The sequence below is a fragment of the Hyperolius riggenbachi genome, chromosome 3, assembly GCF_040937935.1.
Source record: "Hyperolius riggenbachi isolate aHypRig1 chromosome 3, aHypRig1.pri, whole genome shotgun sequence".
Lineage (NCBI taxonomy): Eukaryota > Metazoa > Chordata > Amphibia > Anura > Hyperoliidae > Hyperolius > Hyperolius riggenbachi.
Window position 1 is genome coordinate 332,438,153 of NC_090648.1, and position 27,884 is coordinate 332,466,036.

The 27,884-nt window shown below is 48.2% G+C and overlaps 1 protein-coding gene across 1 annotated transcript in view; it reads right to left on the reverse strand.

Moving 5' to 3' along the window:
* The window catches only part of PTPRQ (protein tyrosine phosphatase receptor type Q), a 356,602-nt gene that overhangs the window by 309,091 nt on the left and 19,627 nt on the right, over positions 1–27,884 (reverse strand). The window contains exons 5-8 of the mRNA XM_068276870.1: positions 18,250–18,379; positions 13,732–13,879; positions 10,630–10,736; positions 10,442–10,539 (exon numbers count right to left, since the gene is read on the reverse strand). Coding sequence (XP_068132971.1) covers positions 10,442–10,539; positions 10,630–10,736; positions 13,732–13,879; positions 18,250–18,379 — 483 coding nt within the window. The remainder of the gene's footprint in view (positions 1–10,441; positions 10,540–10,629; positions 10,737–13,731; positions 13,880–18,249; positions 18,380–27,884) is intronic.

The following is a 27,884-nucleotide window of genomic DNA, read 5'->3' on the forward strand; positions in this document are numbered from 1 at the left end:
ATTGGGGACTACAGCAGCAATACAGAGGGGCAGCTAGACACAATAAGAAGGCTGGAGGTGTCTTAAAAACTTGCATATAAATGCAAGCATTTCATTTAACACCCCCTTTCTCCCCATTCCCACAGGTTCACTTTAAAGATAACCTGTAACTTTAATAAAATAAAAAAACAGATGCCTCGGGACTCGGGAGGGGGAAGCCCCTGCATTCTAAGGAGGCTTCTCCTGTCCTCCTCAGCCAGCTTATTCCAGTACTGGGACCCCTGAACTGACATAAACAATAACAATAGCAGTGACTGGCAGGCACCATAGTGGCTTTTCGCTCAGGTTCATGCGGAAAAAGCCTAACCTGATTGAGCTCGGCTATTTCCACTGGAGCCTGGGTGGAAATCCACTAGTGCTTCTGCGTGCAGCGCCACCAAGTGAACAAGTGGGGGTCCCAACACTGGATTGGGTCTACTGAGGAGGACAGGAGAAGCCCATTTAGGATCCAAAGGCTTTCCCCTTCCAAGGTAAATACCCTTCATGGCACTTTTTTTCTTTAGGATCAATATAATGTTCTTCTACGCTGGATGAGGTATTTACTAAATATTTATTCAAATAAATCATTCATCAATCAAAAGAAAAAATTAATTTGATTTTTCTGTTGATCATATTAGTTAATAAACCTAACGATGACATGCTTGTATCATGCACGACCATTTTAAGTCTGTTCTACTTGCATCCTTCTCCTACTAGTAAACCCATAGGCCTCAATTGCTAGCGCTTAGTGATGTTGCTAAGCAATTTTGGACAGTGATTTTCAGAGCGATTTGTAAATAAATGAGCGATTTGCACATTCATGCTGAATTGCTCAAAAAATGCATAAGTAGAAGAGATCAGCAGCACCACGTAGATGTATTTAAGCTCTTTATTGCATAAAGATAAAGCCCAGGGACAGCGACAGACGCTGTTTCTGAGGCAAGCTCCTTCCTCAAGCTGTATAGGCTCACTTATAGTTGCCCGCCCGCATACTTAGTATCAACTCACCTATCCAGAGCGGAGCGCAGAGCGGCAGACCTCTCGCTGACTTCCTGGTTCCCTCTAGTGACGGCTTTTACAATGACGTCATCAGTAAAAGCCGGTTCGGCCACTAGAGGGAACAGGGAAGTAACGAAGAGGTCTGCCGCTCTGCGCTCCACGAGAAAGGTGAGTGGATACCTATGCAGGGGTGAGCGGAGGAGGCACGGGGGACGAAGGAGGCCGTTGGGGGTGAGCAGAGGAGGCACCGGGGGGGGGGGGGGGCGGGGTCTACCTACCTATCGGACACTATACCTACCTGCCGGACACTATACCTACCTACCTACAGGCCACTATACCTACCTACAGGCCACTATACCTACCTACCTACCGGCCACTATCCTTACCTACCTAACTACAGGCCGCTATACCTACCTACCTACCTACAGGCCGCTATGCCTACCTACCTACCTACAGGCCACTATACCTACCTACAGGCCACTATACCTACCTACCTACCGGCCACTATCCTTGCCTACCTAACTACAGGCCGCTATACCTACCTACCTACCTACAGGCCACTATACCTACCTACAGGCCACTATACCTACCTACCTACCGGCCACTATCCTTACCTACCTACCTACAGGCCGCTTTACCTACCTACCTACCTACCTACAGGCCCCTATACCTACCTACCTAAAGGCCCCTATACCTACCTACCTACCTAAAGGCCACTATACCTACCTACAGGCCTCAATACCTACCTACCTACCTACCCACCTACCTACCTAAAGGCCCCCTACACGTACCTACCTACCTAATGGCACCTATACCTGCCTACCTACATACCTACCTATACTTAAGGCCCTATACCCTGCTACCTATACTGAAGGTCCCTTTACCTACCTACCTACCTAAAGGCCCCTATACCTACCTACATACCTACCTATACTTAAGGCCCTATACCCTGCTACCTATACTGAAGGTCCCTTTACCTACCTACCTACCTAAAGGCCCCTATACCTACCTACCTACATACCTACCTATACTTAAGGCCCTATACCCTGCTACCTATACTGAAGGTCCCTTTACCTACCTACCTACCTATACTGAAGGCACATGTACCTTACTACCTATACTGAAGGCCCCTATACCTAGCTACCCACCTATACTGAAGGCACATATACCCTGCTACCTATACTGAAGGCCCCTATACCTAGTTACCTACCAATACTGAAAGCACATGTACTGTGCTACCTATACTGAAGGCCCCTATACCTTGCTACCGATACTGAAGGCACATGTACCTTGCTACCGATACTGAAGGCAGACGTACCTTGCTACCGATACTGAAGGCCTCTATACCCTGCTACCTACCTATACTGAAGGCACATATACCCTGCTACCTATACTGAAGGCCCCTATACCTAGTTACCTACCAATACTGAAAGCACATGTACCGTGCTACCTATACTGAAGGCCCCTATACCTTGCTACCTATACTGAAGGCACACGTACCTTGCTACCGATACTGAAGATACATGTAACTTAGTACCGATACTGAAGGCACATGTACCTTGCTACCGATACTGAAGGCCCATATACCCTGCTACCTATACTGAAGGCCCATATACCCTGCTACCTATACTGAAGGCCCATATACCCTGCTACCTGTACTGAAGGCCCATATACCCTGCTACCTATACTGAAGGCCCATATACCCTGCTACCTATACTAAAGGCCCATATACCCTGCTACCTATACTGAAGGCCCATATACCCTGCTACCTATACTGAAGGCCCATATACCCTGCTACCTATACTGAAGGCCCATATACCTTGCTACCTATACTGCAGGCCCCTATACCTTGCTACCTATACTGAAAGCTACCAATATTGAAGGCACCCATACCTAGCTAGCTATACTGAAGGCACCTTTACCTCGCTACCTATGCCTGGGTACCTATACTGCGGGCAACTATACCATGGATCGCACAATTCTTATGTGCAGGATTCGTTAGATTCGGGATTCGAAAGGTTCGAGATATTCGAGAACCTTTTTAGATTCGGATCTGGATTCGGATTCGAAGAAATTGTGGATTTGTCCCATCCCTATCTTTATGCAATAAAGAGCTTACCGTAAATACATCTACGTGGTGCTGCTGATCTCTTCTACTTATGCCTTGGGAGCTGCTGGACTACAGCGCCATATCAGCTTAGCACACGGATACCCTCACTAGGGTGCCTATCGACTGTGGTGTAACTTGCTCAAAAAATGCTACATGCAGCGAGTTTGCGATTTTAAGAAAATCACAACACTGCTGTGGAAGCACCCTAATAGGGTTACAGCAGCCATGTGCTTTTCAAAAGCTTCTGAAAAGCGCTCTTGGTGTGAACTAGCGCGTAGATTGTACAAGCTTTGTTGTGTCGTTCGACCTACTCTCCTCTCCATAGTCAAAGAAACATTACTAGCATCCAGACCAACCATACATCGGTATATCTTCGGCCCCAAACTGTCATCCGATGGATCAATCAATTGATTTGTAGAGTTGGGCCGAACGGTTCGCCGGCGAACGGTTCCCGGCGAACCTAGCTGGTTCGCGTTCGCCTCCCGCAGGCGAACGTTTCCGGAAGTTCGGTTCGCCCCACAATGCACTATGAGGGTCAACTTTGACCCTCTACATCACAGTCAGCAGGCCCAGTGTAGCCAATTAGGCTACACTAGCCCCTGGAGCCCCACCCCCCCTTATATAAGGCAGGCAGCGGCGGCCATTACGGTCACTCGTGTGCTGCCTGCGTTAGTCAGAGTAGGGCGAGCTGCTGCAGACTGTCTCTCAGGGAAAGATTAGTTAGGCTTAGCTTGTTCCTGTCTGGCTGCATACCTGTTCTGTGAACCCACCACTGCATACCTGTGCTGTGAACCCACCACTGCATACCTGTGCTGTGAACCCACCACTGCATACCTGTTCTGTTCAGTGGACCCGCCACTGTATACCTGTTCATTGAACCCACCACTGCATACCTGTGCTGTGAACCCACCACTGCATACCTGTGCTGTGAACCCACCACTGCATACCTGTGCTGTGAACCCACCACTGCATACCTGTTCTGTTCAGTGGACCCGCCACTGCATACCTGTTCTGTTTAGTGAACCGCCACTGTATACCTGTTCTGTTTAGTGAACCCGCCACTGCATACCTGTTCTGTTCAGTGGACCCACCGCATCAGTGCGCATACCTGTGCAGTTAAGTGAACCCGCCACTGCATACCTGTTCTGTTCAGTGGACCCGCCACTGCATACCTGTTCTGTTTAGTGAACCCGCCACTGCATACCTGTTCTGTTCAGTGAACCCACCGCATCAGTGCGCATACCTGTGCAGTTAAGTGAACCCGCCACTGCATACCTGTTCTGTTCAGTGGACCCGCCACTGCATACCTGTTCTGTTTAGTGAACCGCCACTGTATACCTGTTCTGTTTAGTGAACCCGCCACTGCATACCTGTTCTGTTCAGTGGACCCACCGCATCAGTGCGCATACCTGTGCAGTTAAGTGAACCCGCCACTGCATACCTGTTCTGTTCAGTGGACCCGCCACTGCATACCTGTTCTGTTCAGTGGACCCGCCACTGCATACCTGTTCTGTTTAGTGAACCCACCACTGCATACCTGTTCTGTTCAGTGGACCCGCCACTGTATACCTGTTCATTGAACCCACCACTGCATACCTGTGCTGTGAACCCACCACTGCATACCTGTGCTGTGAACCCACCACTGCATACCTGTGCTGTGAACCCACCACTGCATACCTGTGCTGTGAACCCACCACTGCATACCTGTTCTGTTCAGTGGACCCGCCACTGCATACCTGTTCTGTTTAGTGAACCGCCACTGTATACCTGTTCTGTTTAGTGAACCCGCCACTGCATACCTGTTCTGTTCAGTGGACCCACCGCATCAGTGCGCATACCTGTGCAGTTAAGTGAACCCGCCACTGCATACCTGTTCTGTTCAGTGGACCCGCCACTGCATACCTGTTCTGTTTAGTGAACCCGCCACTGCATACCTGTTCTGTTCAGTGAACCCACCGCATCAGTGCGCATACCTGTGCAGTTAAGTGAACCCGCCACTGCATACCTGTTCTGTTCAGTGGACCCGTTACTGCATACCTGTTCTGTTTAGTGAACCGCCACTGTATACCTGTTCTGTTTAGTGAACCCGCCACTGCATACCTGTTCTGTTCAGTGGACCCACCGCATCAGTGCGCATACCTGTGCAGTTAAGTGAACCCGCCACTGCATACCTGTTCTGTTCAGTGGACCCGCCACTGCATACCTGTTCTGTTTAGTGAACCCGCCACTGCATACCTGTTCTGTTCAGTGAACCCACCGCATCAGTGCGCATACCTGTGCAGTTAAGTGAACCCGCCACTGCATACCTGTTCTGTTCAGTGGACCCGCCACTGCATACCTGTTCTGTTTAGTGAACCGCCACTGTATACCTGTTCTGTTTAGTGAACCCGCCACTGCATACCTGTTCTGTTCAGTGGACCCACCGCATCAGTGCGCATACCTGTGCAGTTAAGTGAACCCGCCACTGCATACCTGTTCTGTTCAGTGGACCCGCCACTGCATACCTGTTCTGTTTAGTGAACCCGCCACTGCATACCTGTTCTGTTCAGTGAACCCACCGCATCAGTGCGCATACCTGTGCAGTTAAGTGAACCCGCCACTGCATACCTGTTCTGTTCAGTGGACCCGCCACTGCATACCTGTTCTGTTTAGTGAACCGCCACTGTATACCTGTTCTGTTTAGTGAACCCGCCACTGCATACCTGTTCTGTTCAGTAGACCCGCCACTGCATACCTGTTCTGTGAACCCGCCACTGTATACCTGTTCTGTTCAGTGAACCCACCGCATCAGTGCGCATACCTGTGCAGTTAAGTGAACCCACCTACCTACGTGAGTGCACGCAGTGTGATATACCACTCCGTGCATACCCGATATGGACAAAACAGGTAGAGGAAGAGGTAGTGGCAGAGCCAGAGGAAGGCCACCCGGCAGGTCTGCGCGAGGTCGTGTAAATGTAATTTCGTGTGGACCTGGCCCACAGTACAGTGCTCGGAAGAAGGCACGTCCCATCACCTCCCAAGATTGTCAGGACGTGGTTGAGTATTTAGCGACACAGAACACCTCATCTTGCTCAGCCACCAGTGCTACTACTAGCACCACTTCCGCTGCATTTGACACTTCGCAAGAATTATTTAGTGGTGAAATCACTGATGCACAGCCATTGTTGTTACAGCCAGATGAATTTTCACCAGCTCATATGTCTGAGTTACGCGGCAACATTATGGATGTAACGTGTAAGGAGGATGAAGGACCTACTGATGTTGGTGCATGTTTGGATTTGTCTGAGGCAAGCGAAGCTGGGCAGGATGATTACGATGATGACGATGATAGGGATCCTCTGTATGTACCCAATAGAGGAGATGAAGAGGGGGACAGTTCAGAGGGGGAGTCAGAGAGTAGGAGGAGGAGAGAAGTTGCTGAAAGAAGCTGGGGCAGCTCTTCGTCAGAAACAGCTGGTGGCAGAGTCCGGCACCATGTATCGCCACCTATGTACAGCCAGCCAACTTGCCCTTCAGCATCAGCTGCTGAGGTCCCCATAGTGCCCACATCCCAGGGTGGCTCAGCGGTGTGGAAATTTTTTAATGTGTGTGCCTCAGATCGGACCAAAGCCATCTGTTCGCTCTGCCAACAAAAATTGAGCCGTGGAAAGGCCAACACTCACGTAGGGACAAGTGCCTTACGAAGGCACCTGGAGAAAAGGCACAAACAGCAATGGGATGGCCACCTGAGCAAAAGCAGCAGCAGCACACAAAAGAAAAGCCACCCTCCTTCTCCTCTTCCTCCTCCATCAGGTGCATTATCTGCTTCTGCCGCTTTCTCCCTTCCACCTTCACAGGCACCCTCCTCCACTCCGCCTCTGCCCTTGAGCGGTTCCTGCTCCTCTGCCCACAGCAGCAGTCAGGTGTCCGTGAAGGAAATGTTTGAGCGGAAGAAGCCAATTTCGGCCAGTCACCCCCTTGCCCGGCGTCTGACAGCTGGCGTGGCGGAACTGTTAGCTCGGCAGCTGTTACCATACCGGCTGGTGGACTCTGAGGCCTTCCGTAAATTTGTGGCCATCGGAACACCGCAGTGGAAGATGCCAGGCCGCACTTATTTTTCGAGAAAGGCCATACCCCAACTGCACCGTGAAGTTGAGAGGCAAGTGGTGTCATCTCTTGCGAAGAGCGTTGGGTCAAGGGTACACCTGACCACGGATGCCTGGTCTGCCAAGCACGGGCAGGGCCGCTACATTACCTACACAGCCCATTGGGTGAACCTGGTGGTGAACGATGGCAAGCAGGGCGCAGCGGACCAAATTGTGACACCTCCACGGCTTGCAGGCAGGCCTCCTGCCACCTCCTCTCCTCCTGCTACATGCTCTTCGCTGTCCTCCTCCTCCTTGGCTGAGTGGCAGTTCTCCTCTCCAGCTACACAGCCCCAGCTCCGCAGGGCCTATGCTGCATGCCAGGTACGACGGTGTCACGCCATCTTAGACATGGCTTGTCTCAAAGCGGAGAGTCACACTGGAGCAGCTCTCCTGGCTGCTCTTAAGAAACAGGTGGATGAGTGGCTGACCCCGCACCACCTGGAGATAGGCAACGTGGTGTGCGACAACGGCAGCAATCTGCTTGCCGCTTTGCATATGGGGAAGCTGACACACATACCCTGCATGGCACATGTCATGAATCTAGTGGTTCAAAGATTTGTGGCAAAGTACCCTGGCTTAGCGAATGTCCTGAAGCAGGCCAGGAAGTTCTGTGGGCATTTGAGGCGGTCTTACACAGCCATGGCACGCTTTGTGGAAATTCAGCACAAAAACAACATGCCGGTGAGACGCCTCATTTGCGATAGCCCGACTCGCTGGAACTCGACCCTGCTCATGTTCTCCCGCCTGCTAGAACAGAAGAAAGCCGTGACCCACTACCTCTACAACTACAGTAGAATGAAACAGTCTGGGAAGATGGGGATGTTCTGGCCCGACAACTGGACACTGATGGAGAATGCATGCAGGCTCATGCGGCCGTTTGAGGAGGTGACCAACCTGGTGAGCCGCAGTGAGGGCACCATCAGCGACTTAATTCCCTACGCTTACTTCTTGGAGCGTGCTGTGCGTAGAGTGGCGGATGAAGCTGTGAATGAGCGTGACCAGGAACCGTTACGGCAGGAACAGGCATGGGACCAATTTTCATCAGACCCAGCTGTTTCCTCAACACCTGCGGCAGCACAGAGGGGGGAGGAGGAGGAAGAAGAGAAGTCGTGTGCAGAAGACGAATCAGACTCAGAGGATGAGCAAGGTGTTTCTTTGGGGGAGGAGGAGGAGGAGGAGGAGGGGACAGCGGCAGGAGAACAACCTCAGCAGGCATCGCAAGGGGCTTGTGCTGCTCAATCTTCCCGTGGTATTGTTCGCGGCTGGGGGGAGGAGGTTGACTTACCTGACGTCACTGAGGAAGAGCAAGAGGAGATGGAGGGTACTGGATCCGACTTTGTGCAGATGTCGTCTTTTATGCTGTCCTGCCTGTTGAGGGACCCCCGTATAAAAAACCTCAAGGGGAATGAGCTGTACTGGGTGGCCACACTACTAGACCCTCGGTACAGGCACAAAGTGGCGGACCTGTTACCAACTCACCGGAAGGTGGAAAGGATGCAGCACATGCAGAACCAGCTGTCAACTATGCTTTACAATGCCTTTAAGGGTGATGTGACGGCACAACGCCAGCAAGGTACCACTGCCACTAATCCTCCTCCCGTGTCCACGCAGTCAAAGACAGGACGCTCCAGCGATCTCATGGTGATGTCGGACATGCGGACGTTCTTTAGTCCAACGCCTCGCCGTAGCCCTTCCGGATCCACCCTCCACCAACGCCTGGAACGGCAGGTAGCCGACTACCTGGCCTTAAGTGTGGATGTAGACACTGCTGTGAACAGCGATGAGGAACCCTTGAACTACTGGGTGCGCAGGCTTGACCTGTGGCCAGAGCTGTCCCAATTTGACATCCAACTTCTCTCCTGCCCTGCCGCAAGCGTCCTCTCAGAAAGGACCTTCAGCGCAGCTGGAGGCATTGTCACAGAGAAGAGAAGTCGCCTAAGTCACAAAAGTGTTAAGTACCTCACCTTTATCAAAATGAATGAGGCATGGATCCCGGAGGGCTGCTGCCCGCCCCAAGACTAAGTCAGTCCCCGCACATACAGCATCTCTGCCTGCACGCCGTGTGACTGGCTGCCTGGCCTGCCCCAAGAAGACTAAGTCGCTCCCAGTCCCTCCACACAGCATGTCTGCCTGCAGGCCGCTTGACTACCTTCTCCGCCACCACCAACAGGGTCCGGGACTCCAGGCGGATTGCTGAATTTTTTAGGCCGCTGCTAGCAGCGGCCGCTGTAATAATCTTTCGGGCGCGTGTACATGACTGCCTAATTTTTCTGGCTGCACTGCGGGCAGCTGCAACAACAAAAGAAAAGGCATGTACATGCGCCCATTTCCCTTCGTGATCATTACCTTGCCGTGGTGAAGGGGCTTGCGTATCACAATGGAGCAATGACCGGCGCCTAGATGAGTGTCTCGGGGGGCACACCCATGATAATAAGGTCGTTGCCTCATTGTGGTCAGACCAAATTTGATCAGCTGGACATTCACTGTTCTGTCATTCAGCTACATCAGCCAGGTGACCATATGGGCTGTAAAGCCACCAAAACCTGCACTCTCGCCATGGTGCGCACCAGTAAAGCACGGCCGTCACTACACAAACAGCTGTTTGCGGTGCGTTACACGATGAGTTTGGTGTGTCAGTGTGAAGCAGTACCTTAATTACACTACCTGATTGATGTATACACATGCAAGATGTTTGAAAGCACTTTAGGCCTGTCATTTAGCATTCAATGTGATTTCTGCCCTTAAAACGCTGCTTTGCGTCAAATCCAGATTTTTCCCGGGGACTTTTGGCATGTATCCCACTCCGCCATCCCCCCCTCCAGGTGTTAGACCCCTTGAAACATCTTTTCCATCACTTTTGTGGCCAGCATAATTATTTTTTTTTTTTCAAAGTTCGCATCCCCATTGAAGTCTATTGCGGTTCGCGAACTTTAACGCGAACCGAACCTTTCGCGAAAGTTCGCGAACCCGGTTCGCGAACCGAAAATCGGAGGTTCGGCCCAACTCTATTGATTTGTTCTTGATGTTAATTTAATGTGCCTGTTTTACCTCATTGCACCATTAGATAATAGACAAAATGTCAGTAGAAATCTTGAATATATTATACTATATAAATCCTGAGTTATGCATAGAATAGAAAGATATAAACAAAAAATCTATAGCTTTTACATAAAATTGAATAGTTTACCTGAAAATGTTCATATCCTCCTCGAGGAAGTTCCCACGATAAGTAAATGGAGTGTTCTTCTTGTCCCAGAATCTGCAGAGCAGAAGGTGGGTCAGGGACTAGAACATAAAGTTAAGAGAGAAGACATAAGTTAGGAGCAAAGAGGGTGATGCATCACAGAATATTTATCAATATTGGCTTATTCATACCTGTAACAACTCTTATAATGGCTAAAGAGCTTTTCTTCAATCCACAAGTGTTTATAATTCCAATGTCATAATCAGTTCCTGGTGTAAGTTCAGTGAAAGTATGCCACCTGCAACCGCAAAAGAGCCACTGTTATCAGACAGGAGCTACATGGGAATCAGTTGATTGCAGCACAGGGAATGTCTGTCATGTCATGGAAATGATAGGCTGTAATACATTTTTAGTAATAAGGTTTTTAATTTTGGCCAATGGCACTGGCTATGATAATATAGCTGAAATGCCAGGCACTGAAGATGAGAAAAGGTTAGATCAGTGCTGTCAAACTCCAGTTCTCGAGGGCCATGTCCATGCCAGTGTTTCGGATGGACAGAGAAATGGAGAAACTTGTTCTACCTGATGAACCACACCTTACCTGATTCAATCCTATCAATTAGTTTGAGCATTTTTGAGCCAAAAATGCGTGAGGTCCTCACTCAGCTCTCAAGTGACTTGAGTTGGACAGCACTGAATTAGATTTATCAGTTGGGGTTAGGGGTTAGGGCTAGGGGAAAGGTGAGGAAAGGTTACTTTTAGTTTTTGGAGCTAGATGGTTAGGCATCAGGAAAGAGTTAACATCACAGAGAGATTAGGATAAAGAAAACAGATCAGGGATAGACAACAGCAAGGAAAGGTTAATATATTGATGGGGAAAGTGCTGAAATCACCAATAAAATAGCATAACAGGGTTAATATTGTAGAATAGCAGTAAGCACATCTTACCATTACTTAGCTTTCCCAAATGCCAAATGCCTTTATTGCCTTAATGCCAAATGTAACAGATGCACCTTCTACATGACCTCTAATATATGATGAACAAGTAATGTTGTTACTAATGCAAAAAAGTTTATTATTGGTGACCAGGGCAGAATTACCCACAAAGAAAGCTAGGAAGCTACCTTGGGCCCTGTCTGGTGATAAAGTGGTGAATGGATTGGAGTCTACAGAGTAGTAACTCACTTCTCTGCACTCCAATGATGCAGCTTCCTTTTCCTCATCTCAGTGTCCCATCTTCAAGGCTTCAGTGTTGTCTCTCATATCCTTCTTAAGTGGGGACAATGAACCTGACCCCACTCAGGTTAAGAAGTTGCTCACTGTAAAATATCAGGGAGTAGGGGTAACATCCATCCCAAAAGGGTGGACGATGAAGAATGTAATAGTGGGTAAAACAGAGGCGTCAACAGGATTAAAATTCACTAAAACAGTTTATAAGGGAAGTAGTGTTAGCCTTCAGAGGTGATGGTAGTCTCCAGAGGTGCCAAGCTTGTGGATTGTTGGCCTAAGGTACTCCCACAATTTGCCTGAAGAAGCAGGAGTGTACTCCAAAATGCGTCACAAGAGGAGAATTTTTAGCCTAAATAAAACTGTTTCTACCTGAAGGATAGTCTACCACTACCTCCCTTTTAAACTGTTTTTAGTGTATTTTAATCTTCTTGGTGTCTCTGTTTTACCTACTATAACAATTCTCTACAGTTGCTCAATATGAAATTTGCAGCAATCTGATATGAAATGATCCGCTCACTTTTTTTTTCTTGAGCATTCCAAAAGCAAAATATTCCGCCATACTTAATGTTTTTATTATTGCCAGCATTTGCAACTCCATCTTTCCATAACAATGGTAATGTGTTCCTAGTTCTTCATAATCCTCCATTATCCATATCATAAACTAAATTATAAATAACAATCTTTGAACTTTCCAATGCAGGCTTGTGCATATACCGTATTTTTCGGACTATAAGACGCTCCGGACCATAAGACGCACCTAGGTTTAGAGGACAAAAACCAAGGGAAAAAAAATTACACTAAACCAGGTGCGTCCATGGCAGGGGCATCTTGTGGAGCTTCTCTACCCAAACTGTTTCTGTTATCCCCAACACAGTAATACCCCCCATGTACAGTAATCCCCTGCCCCACCCCAATTAAAGTAATACCCCCATGTACAGTAATCCCCTGCCCCCACCCCAATTACAGTAATACCCCCATGTACAGTGATCCCCTGCCCCCACCCCAATTACATTGAGCAAAGACACTGGCAAGCCCCCCTCCCTCCGATATGGATAGTGTTGCAGAGACTCCCTCCAATATACCAAGTGCTGGCAGCATTACTCACTCAGCCATCCACCCGTGGGCATAAGACATCAGGGAGCGGCAGTGTCTGCATGATCAAGGCATCCCTCCACCCGCGGACACGAGACATCAATGAACGCCGATCTGCCATCCAAGCAAGCAGCAGTGTCTGCATGATCAAGGCATCCCTCCACCCGCGGACACGAGACATCAATGAGCGCCGATGTGTGCTGATCGAAGCCTCCATCCACCCGCGGACATAAGACACTGCATACCAGCCTGCAGCACGTGCAATGTTTTCCTCTGCCTCCCGTGTCCCTCCAGCTGCAGCCGCTTTTACAATCATGCCGCTCTACTCAATACCGGCTTCTCCGTACTTCCTGGTTGGTGATGTAAAGTCACTGCGTGATCCGGAGCGCACGTGCGCTCCAGATCACGTAGTGACATTACATCACCAACCAGGAAGTACGGAGAAGCCGGTATTGAGTAGAGCGGCATGATTGTAAAAGCGGCTGCAGCTGGAGGGACACGGGAGGTAGAGGAAAGCATTGCACGTGCTGCAGGCTGGTATGCAGTGTCTTTAGTCCGCGGGTGGATGGCGGCTTCGATCAGCACACATCGGCGCTCATTGATGTCTCGTGTCCGCGGGTGGAGGGATGCCTTGATCATGCAGACACTGCCACTTTCTGATAACTGTCCCCGCCGCTGATACCGCCTGCTCTGGGGATCACTGGCAGAGGGGGATGAGAGGACCCCGCTGCCGGCTGGATCGGTAGGTGCTCTGATGGTCCCAAAATCGTGTATTCGCACTATAAGACGCACTGACTTTTTCCCCCCAGTTTTGGGGAATAAAAAGTGCGTCTTATAGTCCGAAAAATACGGTAGGTGTGGTGTTGTCACTTTTAGGTCCTTGTTAGAGTGGATTATAATGAGCAATGTACAGCATCATAGCTTCCACATATACAGTACCAAGAACAAAAATCAGCATTTCATTGCAATACCTTTTGTGCTGTGGCAGGCTTTCTGTTCTGTTGGTGTTGTCAGAAGTTAGCGAAACTATATGGCCATCAAACCCTCCGGATGCTTCCCATGTCACATTTACTGAGACTCTAGTTGTTGTGAAGTGTATAGATTCAACTACACTTGGAACTTGTTAAAGATAAAGAAAATTGAATGTTAAAATCTCATCACATAATTCTTCAGTACATGAGAAATACAGATTTTCATAGGTGAAGGTGAGATTTTCACGTTACAAGCAAGGTCAGCATCCCTCGAAGCACTGAGAGGGACTGATAAGAGCTAATAATACAGTACATAGAGATGAAGGCATTTCCTGGCATCCATCTCATGCACAAATACGGTTTTGACAAGAATTACATAAACATTTCAAAATTCAGTGCCAGTGGAGGAGCTCCTAAAGGACACCTGAAGTGAGAGGGATAGGGAGGCTGCTTTATTTCCTTTTAAACAATACCAGTTACCTGACATCAGTAGTATCTGAATCACACACCTGAAACAAATGGGGCTACTCCAGTCAGACATCAGTCAGAGCAGCTTATCTAAAAAATTCCAAAAAACGCCCCTAGTGTGAACGAGCCCTTGATTTTTAACTTTTGGATTGCCCAGTTAGCATCCTTATTACTTTTTTACCAGATATTATTATTATTATTATTATTATTTAGTATTTATATAGCGCCGACATATTACGCAGCGCTGTACAGTGTATATATATATATATATATATTGTCTTGTCACTAACTGTCCCTCAAAGGAGCTCACAATCTAATCCCTACCATTGCCATATGTCTATATTATGTAGTGTAAGTCTAGGGCCAATTTTTAGGGGGCAGCCAATTAACTTATCCGTATGTTTTTGGAATGTGGGAGGAAACCGGAGTGCCCGGAGGAAACCCACGCGGACACGGAGAGAACATACAAAACTCTTTTGCAGATAGTGCCCTGGCTGGGATTCGAACCAGGGACCCAGCGCTGCAAGGCGAGAGCGCTAACCACTAAGCCACCGTGCTGCCCTATAGATATAAATAAATAATTGATTTTTGATTTTATGCCTGACAGTTATGCTTTAACAGAGTAACCCAACAGCTCAGGGTGACCCAAACTACTAGGAATGTATAGGGGGATAAAAGGAACCAAAAGGCCCTCCTACTAAAAAAGCAAAGCTTGGTGTAATTGCCTTCTTAAAACAGAAGGAAATTTGCAATAATTCAGTTATAAATGAACATTTGTGGTTACCCACAATGCACTACTACTAAATATGCAAATTATCCCTTTTCGCCCTTGTTAAGCCAAGCAAGCATCCAGAACCGCTGGTGTATAGCAAGCCTATAGCTTTAAGTTTTACACAGCCATATCAAACCCACATGTAGACAGCCTGTTTCGGACTTTTGGTCCTCATCAGTACATGGCAGGGATTGATAAGGCTGTATGAAATAGGGCTTGGACAAGTACAACAGAGTAACTAAGCAGCTCAGGGTAAAGTTATGCTTTAAGGTGCAGTATACTTAATGAAGCACACCTACAGGAAGTGGCAATTAGAGATGGTTAATGAGATGCAAATAATTCCCGCAATGGCGGCAATAGCCGCAATAGCAGCATAGGGGGCGATATTTTGGCTGGGAACGCGAAGAATCACTCGTGTTCCCATGCCTGTTAGGTCCTGACGGCAAAACCGGAAGTGGTCGCCGCTGGGGACTGGAGCATCGCAGAGACATGGCGAGGGCACCGATCGGCTGCAGGGGGCTGAGGGAAGCCCCAGGTGAGTAAAACTCATTTTTTTTACTAGGCTTAAGTGCCTCTTTAATGCATTCAGCAATAGTATTTAGGCAACGACACGCTCGTTTCGGGTGCACAATGCCCTTCGTCAGGCCACTGTATACAGTACAGCACTTTCTACAAAGAAACAGAACAAAACATTCATATTAAAAACATTAATATAATTGCCTCAATTCACTAAGCTTATCTCCTGTCTTTAATAACGTTTCTAGAGTTGTTACCATGGTGATAAGGCATGTAGTATTCAGGAAACATTTTACCTCAGGCAAACCTAAAGTTAACTCTTCTGTAACCTCTTCAATCCTTAAAATAACTCCCGAGTTAAAGACAGGCTGTTAATTAACTACTTGTGAAAATAACTACAGAGGAGGTCAATTAACTACAGAGGAGGTAAATTAACTACAGAGGAGCTAACGTAAGGAATGAAGAGATAAGATAACTCTCTCACTGTGTGGAGGTAAGTTTTCTCTTGCCTTATTATCTCCAGCATGATCTTAGTGAATTGAGGCCAATGTATCAAACAGCAAGTACCAGCACCTTACAGAGAAAAACCCCCAAAGTAAGGGTGAAGATAGTGTGTAGTTCACAGTTCATGACTATAACCTATACACTTTATCTTGATGGGGCTATTTAACATACCTCTGTGGGCTAAACTTACCTGCTTGCAACATTGGGGCCAAAATTTATAGGTCCTATGTGTTTGTTGCAACCATTGTGGGTCAATAGAATGTCATCACTTATCAATTATTGGTGTAACCTTCAGACCGAAATTTACTAGTCAATTGGTCCCCTGTCACACCTTTTCTTTTTCCTTGGTGTAGCGATTGGACCAATATTTACCGGTCAATTGGCTATTCGTTACACCTTTACCTTCTTATTGGAGGAGACATTTCCTCTTCTATTGGATACTCTTATCTTTTTACTCTTATTACCCTCCTGGTGCCTTGACACTTTATTTCTCTTGACTAGTGTGAAGACCCTTAGGCCCTGTTCACAGTGGTCAGTTGCGTTGCAGAATAATTCTGCATGTCAACTCAATGCCAATGCAATTCTATGGGCCTGTTCACAGTAAGCGATTGAGTTTTTCTAACTCGCTGCATGCAGGCTTTGTATTAAAGTCTATGACCATTCTCCATTGCAGTTCACAGTCATTATAACGTGTGAGTTATGCAACTGAACACTGTGAACCTAGCTTTATCAAAACACTTTATCAAACGTTTGATAATTTACCTCATGGGTACAATCTAATTTTGAATTCACTAAGGTGTTAAAGATTTATTGAACGTTTTATCGATAAAACATTCGATAAATATATAACACCTTAGTGAATTCAAAATTAGATTTTACCCATGAGGTAAATTATCAAACGTTTGATAAAGTGTTTGATAAAGCTTAGTGAATTGAGGCCTATGTCTTCACCCTTACTTCAGGGGTTTTTCTCTGTAAGGTGCTGGTACTTGCTGTTTGATACATTATATTAATGTTTTTAATATATATGTTTTGCTCTGTTTCAGATTCTGGATGCAGAAAAGACTCCAATAAATGCCTATGGGACTGTTTCCACTAAACGCAATTTTTGTGATGCAGAAAAATCATGGATGGCTTGTTGCAGATTTCTGCATCAGATTTTAAATGCAGAAAAACGGACTCCAATGAATGTCTATGGGCCTGTTTCCACTAACGTGTTCCTTGTATGGGAAACAATGCATGATGCAGAATTCTGCAAATTTCGTTTAGTGGAAACAGGCTAAAAGGCTTTCATTGGAGTCAGTTTTTTTGCATCCAGAATCTGTGTGTAGTGGAAACAGGCACTAAATGGCCACATTTAGAAATCTGACTGCAGAAAAACTGATGCAGAACTAGTGGAAATAAGACCTAAGGCCTTGTTTACATTGCGTTCCGTCCGCATGTCTGTACGCTTTTGGCGTTTTTGACGCATTTTTGTTTTCCGTGATTTCCTGCGCACTTTTTTGGGGGGGGAACCGCTTTCCTAAGCGGTTTTGCCAAACGATTGCAATTTTTCACTTCCTGACGTTAGTCAGGAAGTGAACTCTTATATCCGGAAAACAATAAATACAATGTATTTATTCTTAGAAACGCGAATGCAATCGCTGCACAAAGAGATTTTGTGAGCATTTGCGTTTTTTTCCTATACCTTCCATTGAGGCAAAATCACCTCAAAAATGGCCCATGCACCGCTTTTCTGAGCGGAACGCGGACGGAAAGCTCCAATCTAAACTACACCATAAAGAAGCATGGTGTAGCCGCTTTCAGGGCATTTTAGAAAAAACGTTCGCAATTGTCTGTATCATTATGTATCCCTTGATGTTTTCCTACTTTGTACAGCGCCACTGAATATTTGGCACTTTATAAATCAATAATTATAATAATGATTTCTCTGCTTTTAACAGCATGTTTTTTCACAGTAGCTGATGATCTTTATGGGTCCATTCATACTGTGCAAGTTGTGTAGCGAATGAATTGTATACACATTTCCACTGACCCAGGGAGTCAATCATAAGCCTCAAACTGATGGCTAATTAACCAGCTGCCAGTTAATTAATGAGCAGCTGATAGTTTTAATAGGATCAATTATTCTCTTCCCGGGTCAGTGGAGATTGTCGTATCAGGAGAATTGTATTGCTTATCACTAGTAATGAGGATATTGAGACATGAACCATACATTGTACCAGAGAAGCCATCAGCTGTGAAGGCTAAATACTCACTTGTCTGAATTTCTATAGCAACAGGCACACTGTCTCTAAACAGTTCTTTTTCTGTAGATATACTGAATGCATACATCGTGCCAGATATCAGTTGTTTAAATACCGCTTTCTCATGTGTGACTTTTTGTACCTGAAATTAAACAAGAACACATCTAGCTGAAATGTAAATGTTTGAAACACCTAAAAGTAGATTTTATAAAGTATTAATAGTTAAAATAAACTTACCTGAGGCGAAACTAAAGTCAAAGTTATGGATACTTGTATATTCTTCATGTTCTCAGGCACTTTGTGGCCCCTTCTTGTGGTTAGCCTACCCTCTACGCTGCCCCTGTAGTCCCCGCTCAAAACTTCCAGTCAGAGCGAGGCACATGCGCTCAGAGCCGGATTAAGGCTAAAATGGGGCCCTAAGCAAAGTAACTGATTTGGGCCCCCCCCCCCCCCCCCATCATGACGTAATAGAATAAGAAGATGCAGCTGCACAGCAACCTGCCACACACACCGGGACAGCCGAGCTACTGGTTGCTATGGGCAATAGCCCGCTTTCCTCTGTGGGTGCACAATGCAGGGAATAGCAGCGGCAAAATGCAGAGTGAGAGATGAATGGCTGGGACATTTGCACTCAAGGGCTGGGGCACCCCTGTGAAGAGGGCGTCAGATATCACAGCAGCAGAACTTTCCCCCTGCATCTACAGCCTGGCAATAGCAGAAAGCTCTGGACACCGCCAAGCCGTTCCCCAGACAGAATTACATGCTAACCACCCCCACCACGGAACAACCAATTTCCTCCCAAACTAGACAGCCACCATGCAGCCTCCATCCCAGTGAATACGATAGTCCAGCAGAGAAGACAGCCGAAGCGGGGGAGAATGACAGCACCAGATGACTCACATTCACCTATTGCGATCCAAGCAATAGAGGTCCCGTCATCCGGAGCCCATCTGTCTCCTCTAGAGTGCTGCCGCTCTGTTACTACTACTATTACTACTTCCTACTTCCTGTCTGATCTGAGAATCAGGAAGTTCAGAGCGAGCGGCTGCACTGTAGAAGAGACAGATGCAGGCTCAGACTGAGCCACCGAACCACCGATGGTCCCATCGGTGGGCCCCGACTGCCCCTCCTCCTGGGGGCCCCAGAGCTAAGAGGGAGGGGGGCACAGCTTGGAAGGGGGGGGAATTGGGCACAGAGCGGCGGGGAGGGGGGGAAGCGTCCCCCCCTCCCTCACCTAGGGGCCCCCCCTTCCACGCACCCCCCTCCTCCAGAAGTGCAGCCAGCAGCGAGCGGAGAATAGCTACAGAGATGATGCTAGCTCCGCTACGCTCCGAGTCCGCATGCCGCTGCCCTGCTGGTCTCTGTCTGCTGTAGTGACGCTGTCCAATCACGCTCTCGCAGTACTTCCTGCGAGAGCGTGATTGGACAGCGTCACTACAGGAGACAGAGACCAGCAGGGCAGCAGCGGAATGCAGAGCGGAGAGGAGATAGCATCATCTGAAGCTCGGTAAGCTATTCTCCGCTCGCTGCTGGCTGCACTTCTGGAAGAGGGGGGTGCACGGAAGGGGGGGCCCCTAGGTGAGGGAGGGGGAGGGGGAGGCTTCCCCGCTGATCTGTGCCCGCTGATCTGTGCCCTCTGCCCCCCCTTCCAAGCTGGGGGGGACTTGCATTGTGTGGGGGTATCTCTGCCACCAACCTGATTGCATTGTGTGGGGGTATCTCTGCCACCAACCTGATTGCATTGTGTGGGGGTATCTGCAGCCAACCTGATTGCATTGTGTGGGGGTATCTGCAGCCAACCTGATTGCATTTTGTGGGGGTATCTGCAGCCAACCTGTTTGCATTTTGTGGGGGTATCTGCAGCCAACCTGTTTACATTTTGTGGGGGTATCTACAGCCAACCTGATTGCATTTTGTGGGGGTATCTGCAGACAACCTGATTGCATTTTGTGGGGGTATCTGCAGCCAACCTGATTGCATTGTGTGGGGGTATCTGCCACCAACCTGATTGCATTGTGTGGGGGTATCTGCAGCCAAACTGATTGCATTTTGTGGGGGTATCTGCCATCAACCTGATTGCATTTTGTGGGGGTATGTGCCGTCAACCTGATTGCATTGTGTGGGGGTATCTGCCGTCAACCTGATTGCATTTTGTGGGGGTATCTGCCACCAACCTGATTGCATTGTGTGGGGGTATCTGCCACCAACCTGATTGCATTGTGTGGGGGTATCTGCAGCCAAACTGATTGCATTTTGTGGGGGTATCTGCCGTCAACCTGATTGCATTTTGTGGGGGTATCTGCCGTCAACCTGATTGCAATGTGTGGGGGTATCTGCCGTCAACCTGATTGCATTTTGTGGGGGTATCTGCCACCAATCTGATTGCATTGTGTGGGGGTATCTGCCGTCAACCTGATTGCATTTTGCGGGGGTATCTGCTGCCATTTGACTACTTGATGAATTATCATGAGGCATGTAACTACTTGAATATTTTATCTAAAATGTATCTGGTCAGACCTAATCTCTGTGAATAACGCCGCTACTTATTTTGTGCGCGCGCCGCATTTAGACATATCCCTATTGGAGACTGTCCTCAGAATTGCTCACAATCTATTCCCTACCATAAAGTCATGCAAAATTTCTAGAGTACATGTGTATGTGAGCCCAAAATGGGGGGGGGGGGGGAGGAGGAGAGGGGGGTGGGCCCCAGGCTGAAACTTCCTTGGTGGGCCCTTGGTGTCCCAGTCCGACCCTGGACAGATGGGTTTCAGATGACAGGATCTCTATCGCTTGGATCATGGATAGGTGAGTGAGTGTTTGCCATCTGCTGCTATCATTCTTGCTGCAGCTGTGGTTCTCTGTGGGAAGGGAGGGAGGAGTTGTCAGCAGCAGAGCGCACAGTAGCAGGAGGGGGACCTAGGAGGAGAGCCTGGCTCTGAAGACAATCAGCAGCATACAGCATCATTTGACAAGACAAATAAAATGTATATTGTGCTTGGCGGACTCAAAGCGCCAGAGCTGCAGCCACTAGGACGCGCCCTATAGGCAGTAGCAGTGTTAGAGAGACTTGCCTAAGGTCTCCTACTGAATAGGTGCTTACTGAACAGGCAGAGCCAAGATTCGAACCCTGGTCTCCTGTGTCAGAGGCAGAGCCCTTAAAGGGACTCCGAGCAGTGCCTGTGGGTATGCCTTTAAGCATATCCACAACTAATTAATTATATCCTCACACCTACCGGCATGATGTTTGTAATTATATCCCCCTGGGTTCCTTATATTTCATTGCATTGTGCTGAATTGAACTGCCGACTTTGGAGAAAAGTCGTCCTGTGTAATACAATGTAACTATGGAAAGATGCATATCATTTTGAAGCTCTCTTTCTCCTCTTTCCAATGATAGATAAACTGCCACCCTATGCCTTTTAGTTTTTGCTATTTTTGCGATCGAAATTGCAGTGGCCGAGATTTCGATCGCGAAAATAGCGAAAACTAAAAGGCATAGGGTGGCGGTTTATATATCATTGGAAAGAGGAGAAAGAGAGCTTTAAAATGATATGCATCTTTCCATAGTTACTGCACTGCTCAGAGTCCCTTTAACCATTATACCATCCAGCCACCGCTGACAGGATGGCGAGGGCTGGTTAATGTGCTGATAAAATAATTGTATAATGTGCTGATAAAATAATTGTATAAGTCCTTATCTGCCTGAAATTTCTGCGGTCAGGCAGGCCTAGGAAGTAGGGTACTAAAATACTCTGCTAAACTTTTAAATGTAAAAGGAAGAGGTAAAATTGAAGTTTTTTTTTAATTAATGAACAACATTGATGGCATGCATTTTTTAATGTGCTATTGAGATGTCGTGCTAAAAATGGTGTTTGGTTCACTTTTAAGAGAACCCGAGGTGGGTTTGAAGAATATTATCTGCATACAGAGGCTGGATCTGCCTATACAGCCCAGCCTCTGTTGCTATCCCAAACCCCCCTAAGGTCCCCCCGCACTCTGCAATCCCTCATAAATCACAGCCACGCTGCTGACAAACAGCTTGTCAGAGCTGGCTGTGTTTATCTCTATAGTGTGAGTCTGCTGCTCTCCCCGCCTCCTGCAGAACTCCAGTCCCCGCCTGCATCCCTTCCCTCCCTGCTGATTGGAGGGAAGGGACGGGGGCAGGGACCGGAGCTATGCAGGAGGCGGGGGAGCAGCTGAGACTGACACTACAGATGTAAACTACAGATGTCGCGAACCTCCAATTTTCGGTTCGCGAACCGGGTTCGCGAACTTCCGCGGAAGGTTCGATTCGCGAACCGCAATAGACTTCAATGGAGAGGTGAACTTTGAAAAATAGAAAAAATTATGCTGGCCACAAAAGTGATGGAAAAGATGTTTCAAGGGGTCTAACACCTGGAGGGGGGCATAGCGGAGTGGGATACATGCCAAAAGTCCCGGGGAAAAATCTGGATGTGACGCAAAGCAGCGTTTTAAGGGCAGAAATCACATTGAATGCTAAATTGCAGGCCTAACGTGCTTTCAAACATCTTGCATGTGTATACATCAATCAGGGAGTGTAATTAGAGTACTGCTTCACACTGACACACCAAACTCACTGTGTAACGCACCGCAAACAGCTGTTTGTGTAGTGACGGCCATGCTGGACTACTGCGCAACATGGCGAGATTGCTCTTCTCACTCAGTGATGTCAGGTAATGTGTGACTTCCTTCTCAACTTTCCATGGCATTGTTAAAAAGCTTACGTTTTGTTATTAAATTACATTTTCTACTTGCTGTGTACTTGTTCAGTACCGCTACAATGAGAATCCTGTGGAGGCGGGCAAGTCTGCCATTGTGACCCCGGGTAATGGCCGGGGAATGAGGGGTTTGAATCCGGTGTGGAGCCTGAGCAACGGCTACCACTACACATCCAAGGAGGGCAGCAGGCAGGCATGCACGCCCGCCCGCCCCGAGGTAGTGACCAAAAATAACAATACAGGAGGCGGACTTTCGAGGCCCTGCTGTGTATTTGAAATGAAATAACTTTAAATCCTTTAACAGGAATCCGTTATGGAGGGCAAGTCTGCCATTGTCACCGCGGGGAATGAAGGTTGGATTCCGGCCCGAAGTGGGAGCCTGCTGAGACCCATGCTGTAGCTGCCCTGACCGTGCTTTGCAGACCAGGCATCTGTGGTCAGATGGACCCTTGAGCCAGCGGAAGACAAACCAAGTCGAAAGCATTTGCCAAGAATGTTTTACGGAGGGCAAGTTTTTTTGCCCTTTTTTTAAATTTTTTGAAGATGATAGATGGTTGTATTTTTAAATTGTTTGAAAGTTTAGATGGTTGTATTTTTAAATTGTTTGAAAGTTTAGATGGTTGTATTTTTAAATTGTTTGAAAGTTTAGATGGTTGTATTTTTAAATTGTTTAAAAGTGTATCCATTCTTCCTCCCCCCAGCCACGAACAATACCATGGGAACGTGGAGCAGCAGAAGCCCCCTGTGACGGCTGCCGCGGTTGTTCTCCGCGGCTTGTCTTTTGAGGGGTGCTGCTTTTCCTCAAGTGTTCTTGCCATAGCTGTTTGTGCCTTCTCTCCAGGTGCCTTCGTAAAGCACTTGTCCCTACGTGACAGTTGGCCTTTCCACGGCTCAATTTTTGCTGGCAGAGACAACAGATGGCTTTGCTCCGATCTGAGACACACACGTTAAAAAATTTCCAAACCGCTGAGCCCCCCTGGGCTGATGGCGCTACGGTGGCATCAGCAGCTGACGATGAAGGGCATGTTCGCTGTCTGGCCATAGCTGGCGATACATGGCGCCGGACACTGCCCCCAGCAGCTCCCTCTGCTTCTATCATGGAGTCGTCTCCTCCTAGTCCTCTCTGAATCCTCCTCTGAACTGTCCCGCTGGTTATCTCCTCTACCGGGAACATATGTGGTATCCGTATAATCGTCATCATAATCCTCCTGGCCAGCTGCGCTTTCCTCAGAAACCTCCTCAACTGTACCAACTTCAGGTGGTCCATCATCCACATCCACACACGTTACGTCCATACTATCGCCACCTAACTCAGACGTAGGAGGTGGTGTACCTGCGCCTTCTTCTTGTTGTTGCAGTAGTGGCTGTGAATCGGTGATTTCACCACCACCACCACCAAATAACTCCTGTGAAGTGTCAAATGCAGCAGATGTGGTGCTTGTTGTAGCGCTGGTGGCTGCGGGAGATGAGGTGTTCTGTGTTAAATACTCAATCACCTCCTCACGATTTTGGGAAGTGATGGCACGTGCCTTCTTCTGAGCACTGTATTTTGGGGCAGGTCCGCACGAAATCACAGCAACACCACCTCGCACAGACCTGCCGGTGCCTGGTGGCCTTCCTCTGGGTCTGCCTCTACCTCTTCCTCTACCTGGTTTGTCCATTTTGTCCATCTCGGGGGGATGCTAGGTATATGCAGTGAGCTGGGTTTACTCAACACAACAGGTAGTTATGTGCACTGATGAGGTGGGTTAAGTAAATGCAACAGGTAGTAGGTATATGCAGTGAGCTGGGTTCACTCAACACAACAGGTAGTTATGTGCAGTGATGAGGTGGGTTACGTAAACACAACAGGTAGTAGGTATATGCAGTGAGCTGGGTTCACTCAACACAACAGGTAGTAGGTGTATGCAGTGAGCTGGGTTTACTCAACACAACAGGTAGTTATGTGCAGTGATGAGGTGGGTTAAGTAAACACAACCGGTAGTAGGTATATGCAGTGAGCTGGGTTCACTCAACACAACAGGTAGTAGGTATATACAGTGAGCTGTGTTCACTCAACACAACAGGTAGTTATGTGCAGTGATGAGGTGGGTTACGTAAACACAACAGGTAGTAGGTATATGCAGTGAGCTGGGTTCACTCAACACAACAGGTAGTAGGTATATGCAGTGAGCTGGGTTCACTCAACACAACAGGTAGTAGGTATATGCAGTGAGCTGGGTTCACTCAACACTACAGGTAGTTATGTGCAGTGATGAGGTGGGTTAAGTAAACACAACAGGTAGTAGGTATATGCAGTGAGCTGGGTTCACTCAACACAACAGGTAGTAGGTATATGCAGTGAGCTGGGTTCACTCAACACAACAGGTAGTAGGTATATGCAGTGAGCTGGGTGCACTCAACACAACAGGTAGTTATGTGCAGTGATGAGGTGGGTTAAGTAAACACAACAGGTAGGTATATGCAGTGAGCTGGGTTCACTCAACCTAACAGGTAGTAGGTATATGCAGTGAGCTGGGTTCACTCAACACAACAGGTAGTAGGTGTATACAGTGAGCTGGGTTCACTCAACACTACAGGTAGTTATGTGCAGTGATGAGGTGGGTTAAGTAAACACAACAGGTAGTAGGTATATGCAGTGAGCTGGGTTCACTCAACACAACAGGTAGTAGGTATATGCAGTGAGCTGGGTTCACTCAACACTACAGGTAGTTATGTGCAGTGATGAGGTGGGTTAAGTAAACACAACAGGTAGTAGGTATATGCAGTAAGCTGGGTTCACTCAACACAACAGGTAGTAGGTGTATGCAGTGAGCTGGGTTTACTCAACACAACAGGTAGTTATGTGCAGTGATGAGGTGGGTTAAGTAAACACAACAGGTAGTAGGTATATGCAGTGAGCTTTGTTCACTCAACACAACAGGTAGTAGGTATATGCAGTGAGCTGGGTTCACTCAACACTACAGGTAGTTATGTGCAGTGATGAGGTGGGTTAAAGAGGAACTGTAACGACAAAACGGCCCCTGGGGGGTACTCACCTCGGGTGGGGGAAGCCTCAGGATCCTAATGAGGCTTCCCACGCCGTCCTGCGTCCCTCGGGGGTCTCGCTGTAGCCCTCCGTACAGCCGTGACGCAATATTTACCTTCCTGGCTCCTGCGCAGGCGCTCTGATGCCTCTCGGCGCCGAAGTAGGCGGAAATACCCGATCGCCGTCGGGTCTGCTCTACTGCGCAGGCGCAAGTTTCCGGCGCCTGCGCAGTAGAGCGGACCCGAAGGAGATCGGGTATTTCCGTCTATTTCCGTGCCGAAAGTCGCCACAGCGCCCCCGCTGGAGCCAGCAAAGGTAAATATTGAACTGACAGTCGGCACAGTCGCCGGCTGTTCGGAGGGCTGCGGCGAGACCCCCGTGGGACAGAGGACGGCGTGGGAAGCCTCATTAGGATCCTGAGGCTTCCCCCACCCGAGGTGAGTACCCCCCAGGGGAGGTTTTTGTTGTTACAGAGTCTCTTTAAGTAAACACAACAGGTAGTAGGTATATGCAGTGAGCTGGGTTCACTCAACATAAAGCTAGGTATATGCAGTGATGAGGTGGGTTAAGTAAACACAACAGGTACTGGATATATGCAGTACTGGGTAGTACAATGTGCAGCTCCCTGTCACACACACAGGCAGTCAGTCACTGAATGTGCTGGGCTGCTGGCAGTGGCACACACACACTATCAATTAGCAAGGCTGTGCATGCAACGAAAGTGTCAGTTTGACACACAGTAAAAAAAAAAAAGTACAGGATGAGCTCTGACAAGAGCTAGGGTGCTATAAAAGCAATAACAATCAGCCAGGAGCAAACTAGGCAGCCAAGAACCTAACTAATCTGTCCCTAGAAGAACAAGTCTGCAGCAGCTGTCCCTTTCCTCCGGACCCTGCCTTATATAAGGGGGGGGGGCTCCAGGGCTTACTGTAGCCTGAATGGCTACAATGTGCCTGCTGACTGTGATGCAGAGGGTCAAAGTTGACCCTCATAGTGCAATATGGGGCGAATCGAACTTCCGGAAAAGTTCGCCTGGCGCAGGCGAACGCGAACCCCCAATGTTCGCCTGGAACCATTCGCCGGCGAACCATTCACTACATCTCTAATGTAAACACAGCCTCACAGCACGGCTGTAATTTATGAGGGATTGCAGAGTGCAGGGTGACCTTAGTGGGGTTTGGGATAGCAACAGAGGCTGGGCTGTATAGGCAGATCCAGCCTCTGTATGCAGATAACATTCTTTAAACACACCTCGGGTTCTCTTTAAGATAAAAGAATCTAAATGAGCAGCGAGTGTCCAATAGTATTGAATGCTGCTGACAGATGAAGAAATCAAAAGTAGTCTTTGATCTAGCTGTATGTAAACGTTAGTGTGCATTACACAGGCTGTGTAACATGCATTATGCAAATGGGATAAGCCTGCAATGGATACAACACTTAACCACTTCCCGACCGCCCACTACACAGGGGCGGCGGGGAAGTGGAGCCCTGCAGGACGGCCTCACCCACAGAGGCGGCGGTCCATTTAAGGGCATGGGCGGAGCGATCGCGTCATCCGTGACGCGATCCTCCGCCGGCGCCTGTCACCGCTCGCTCGCCGCAACATCCCGCCGGCTATACGGAAGCGCCGGCGGGATGTTAACCCCGCGATCGCCGCATACAAAGTGTATAATACACTTTCTAATGTTTACAAAGTGTATTATACAGGCTGCCTCCTGCCCTGGTGGTCCCAGTGTCCGAGGGACCACCAGGGCAGGCTGCAGCCACCCTAGTCTGCACCCAAGCACACTGATTTCTCCCTCCCCTGCCCCAGATCGCCCACAGCACCCATCAGACCCCCCCCCTGCCCACCCCCCAGACCTCTGTTTGCACCCAATCAC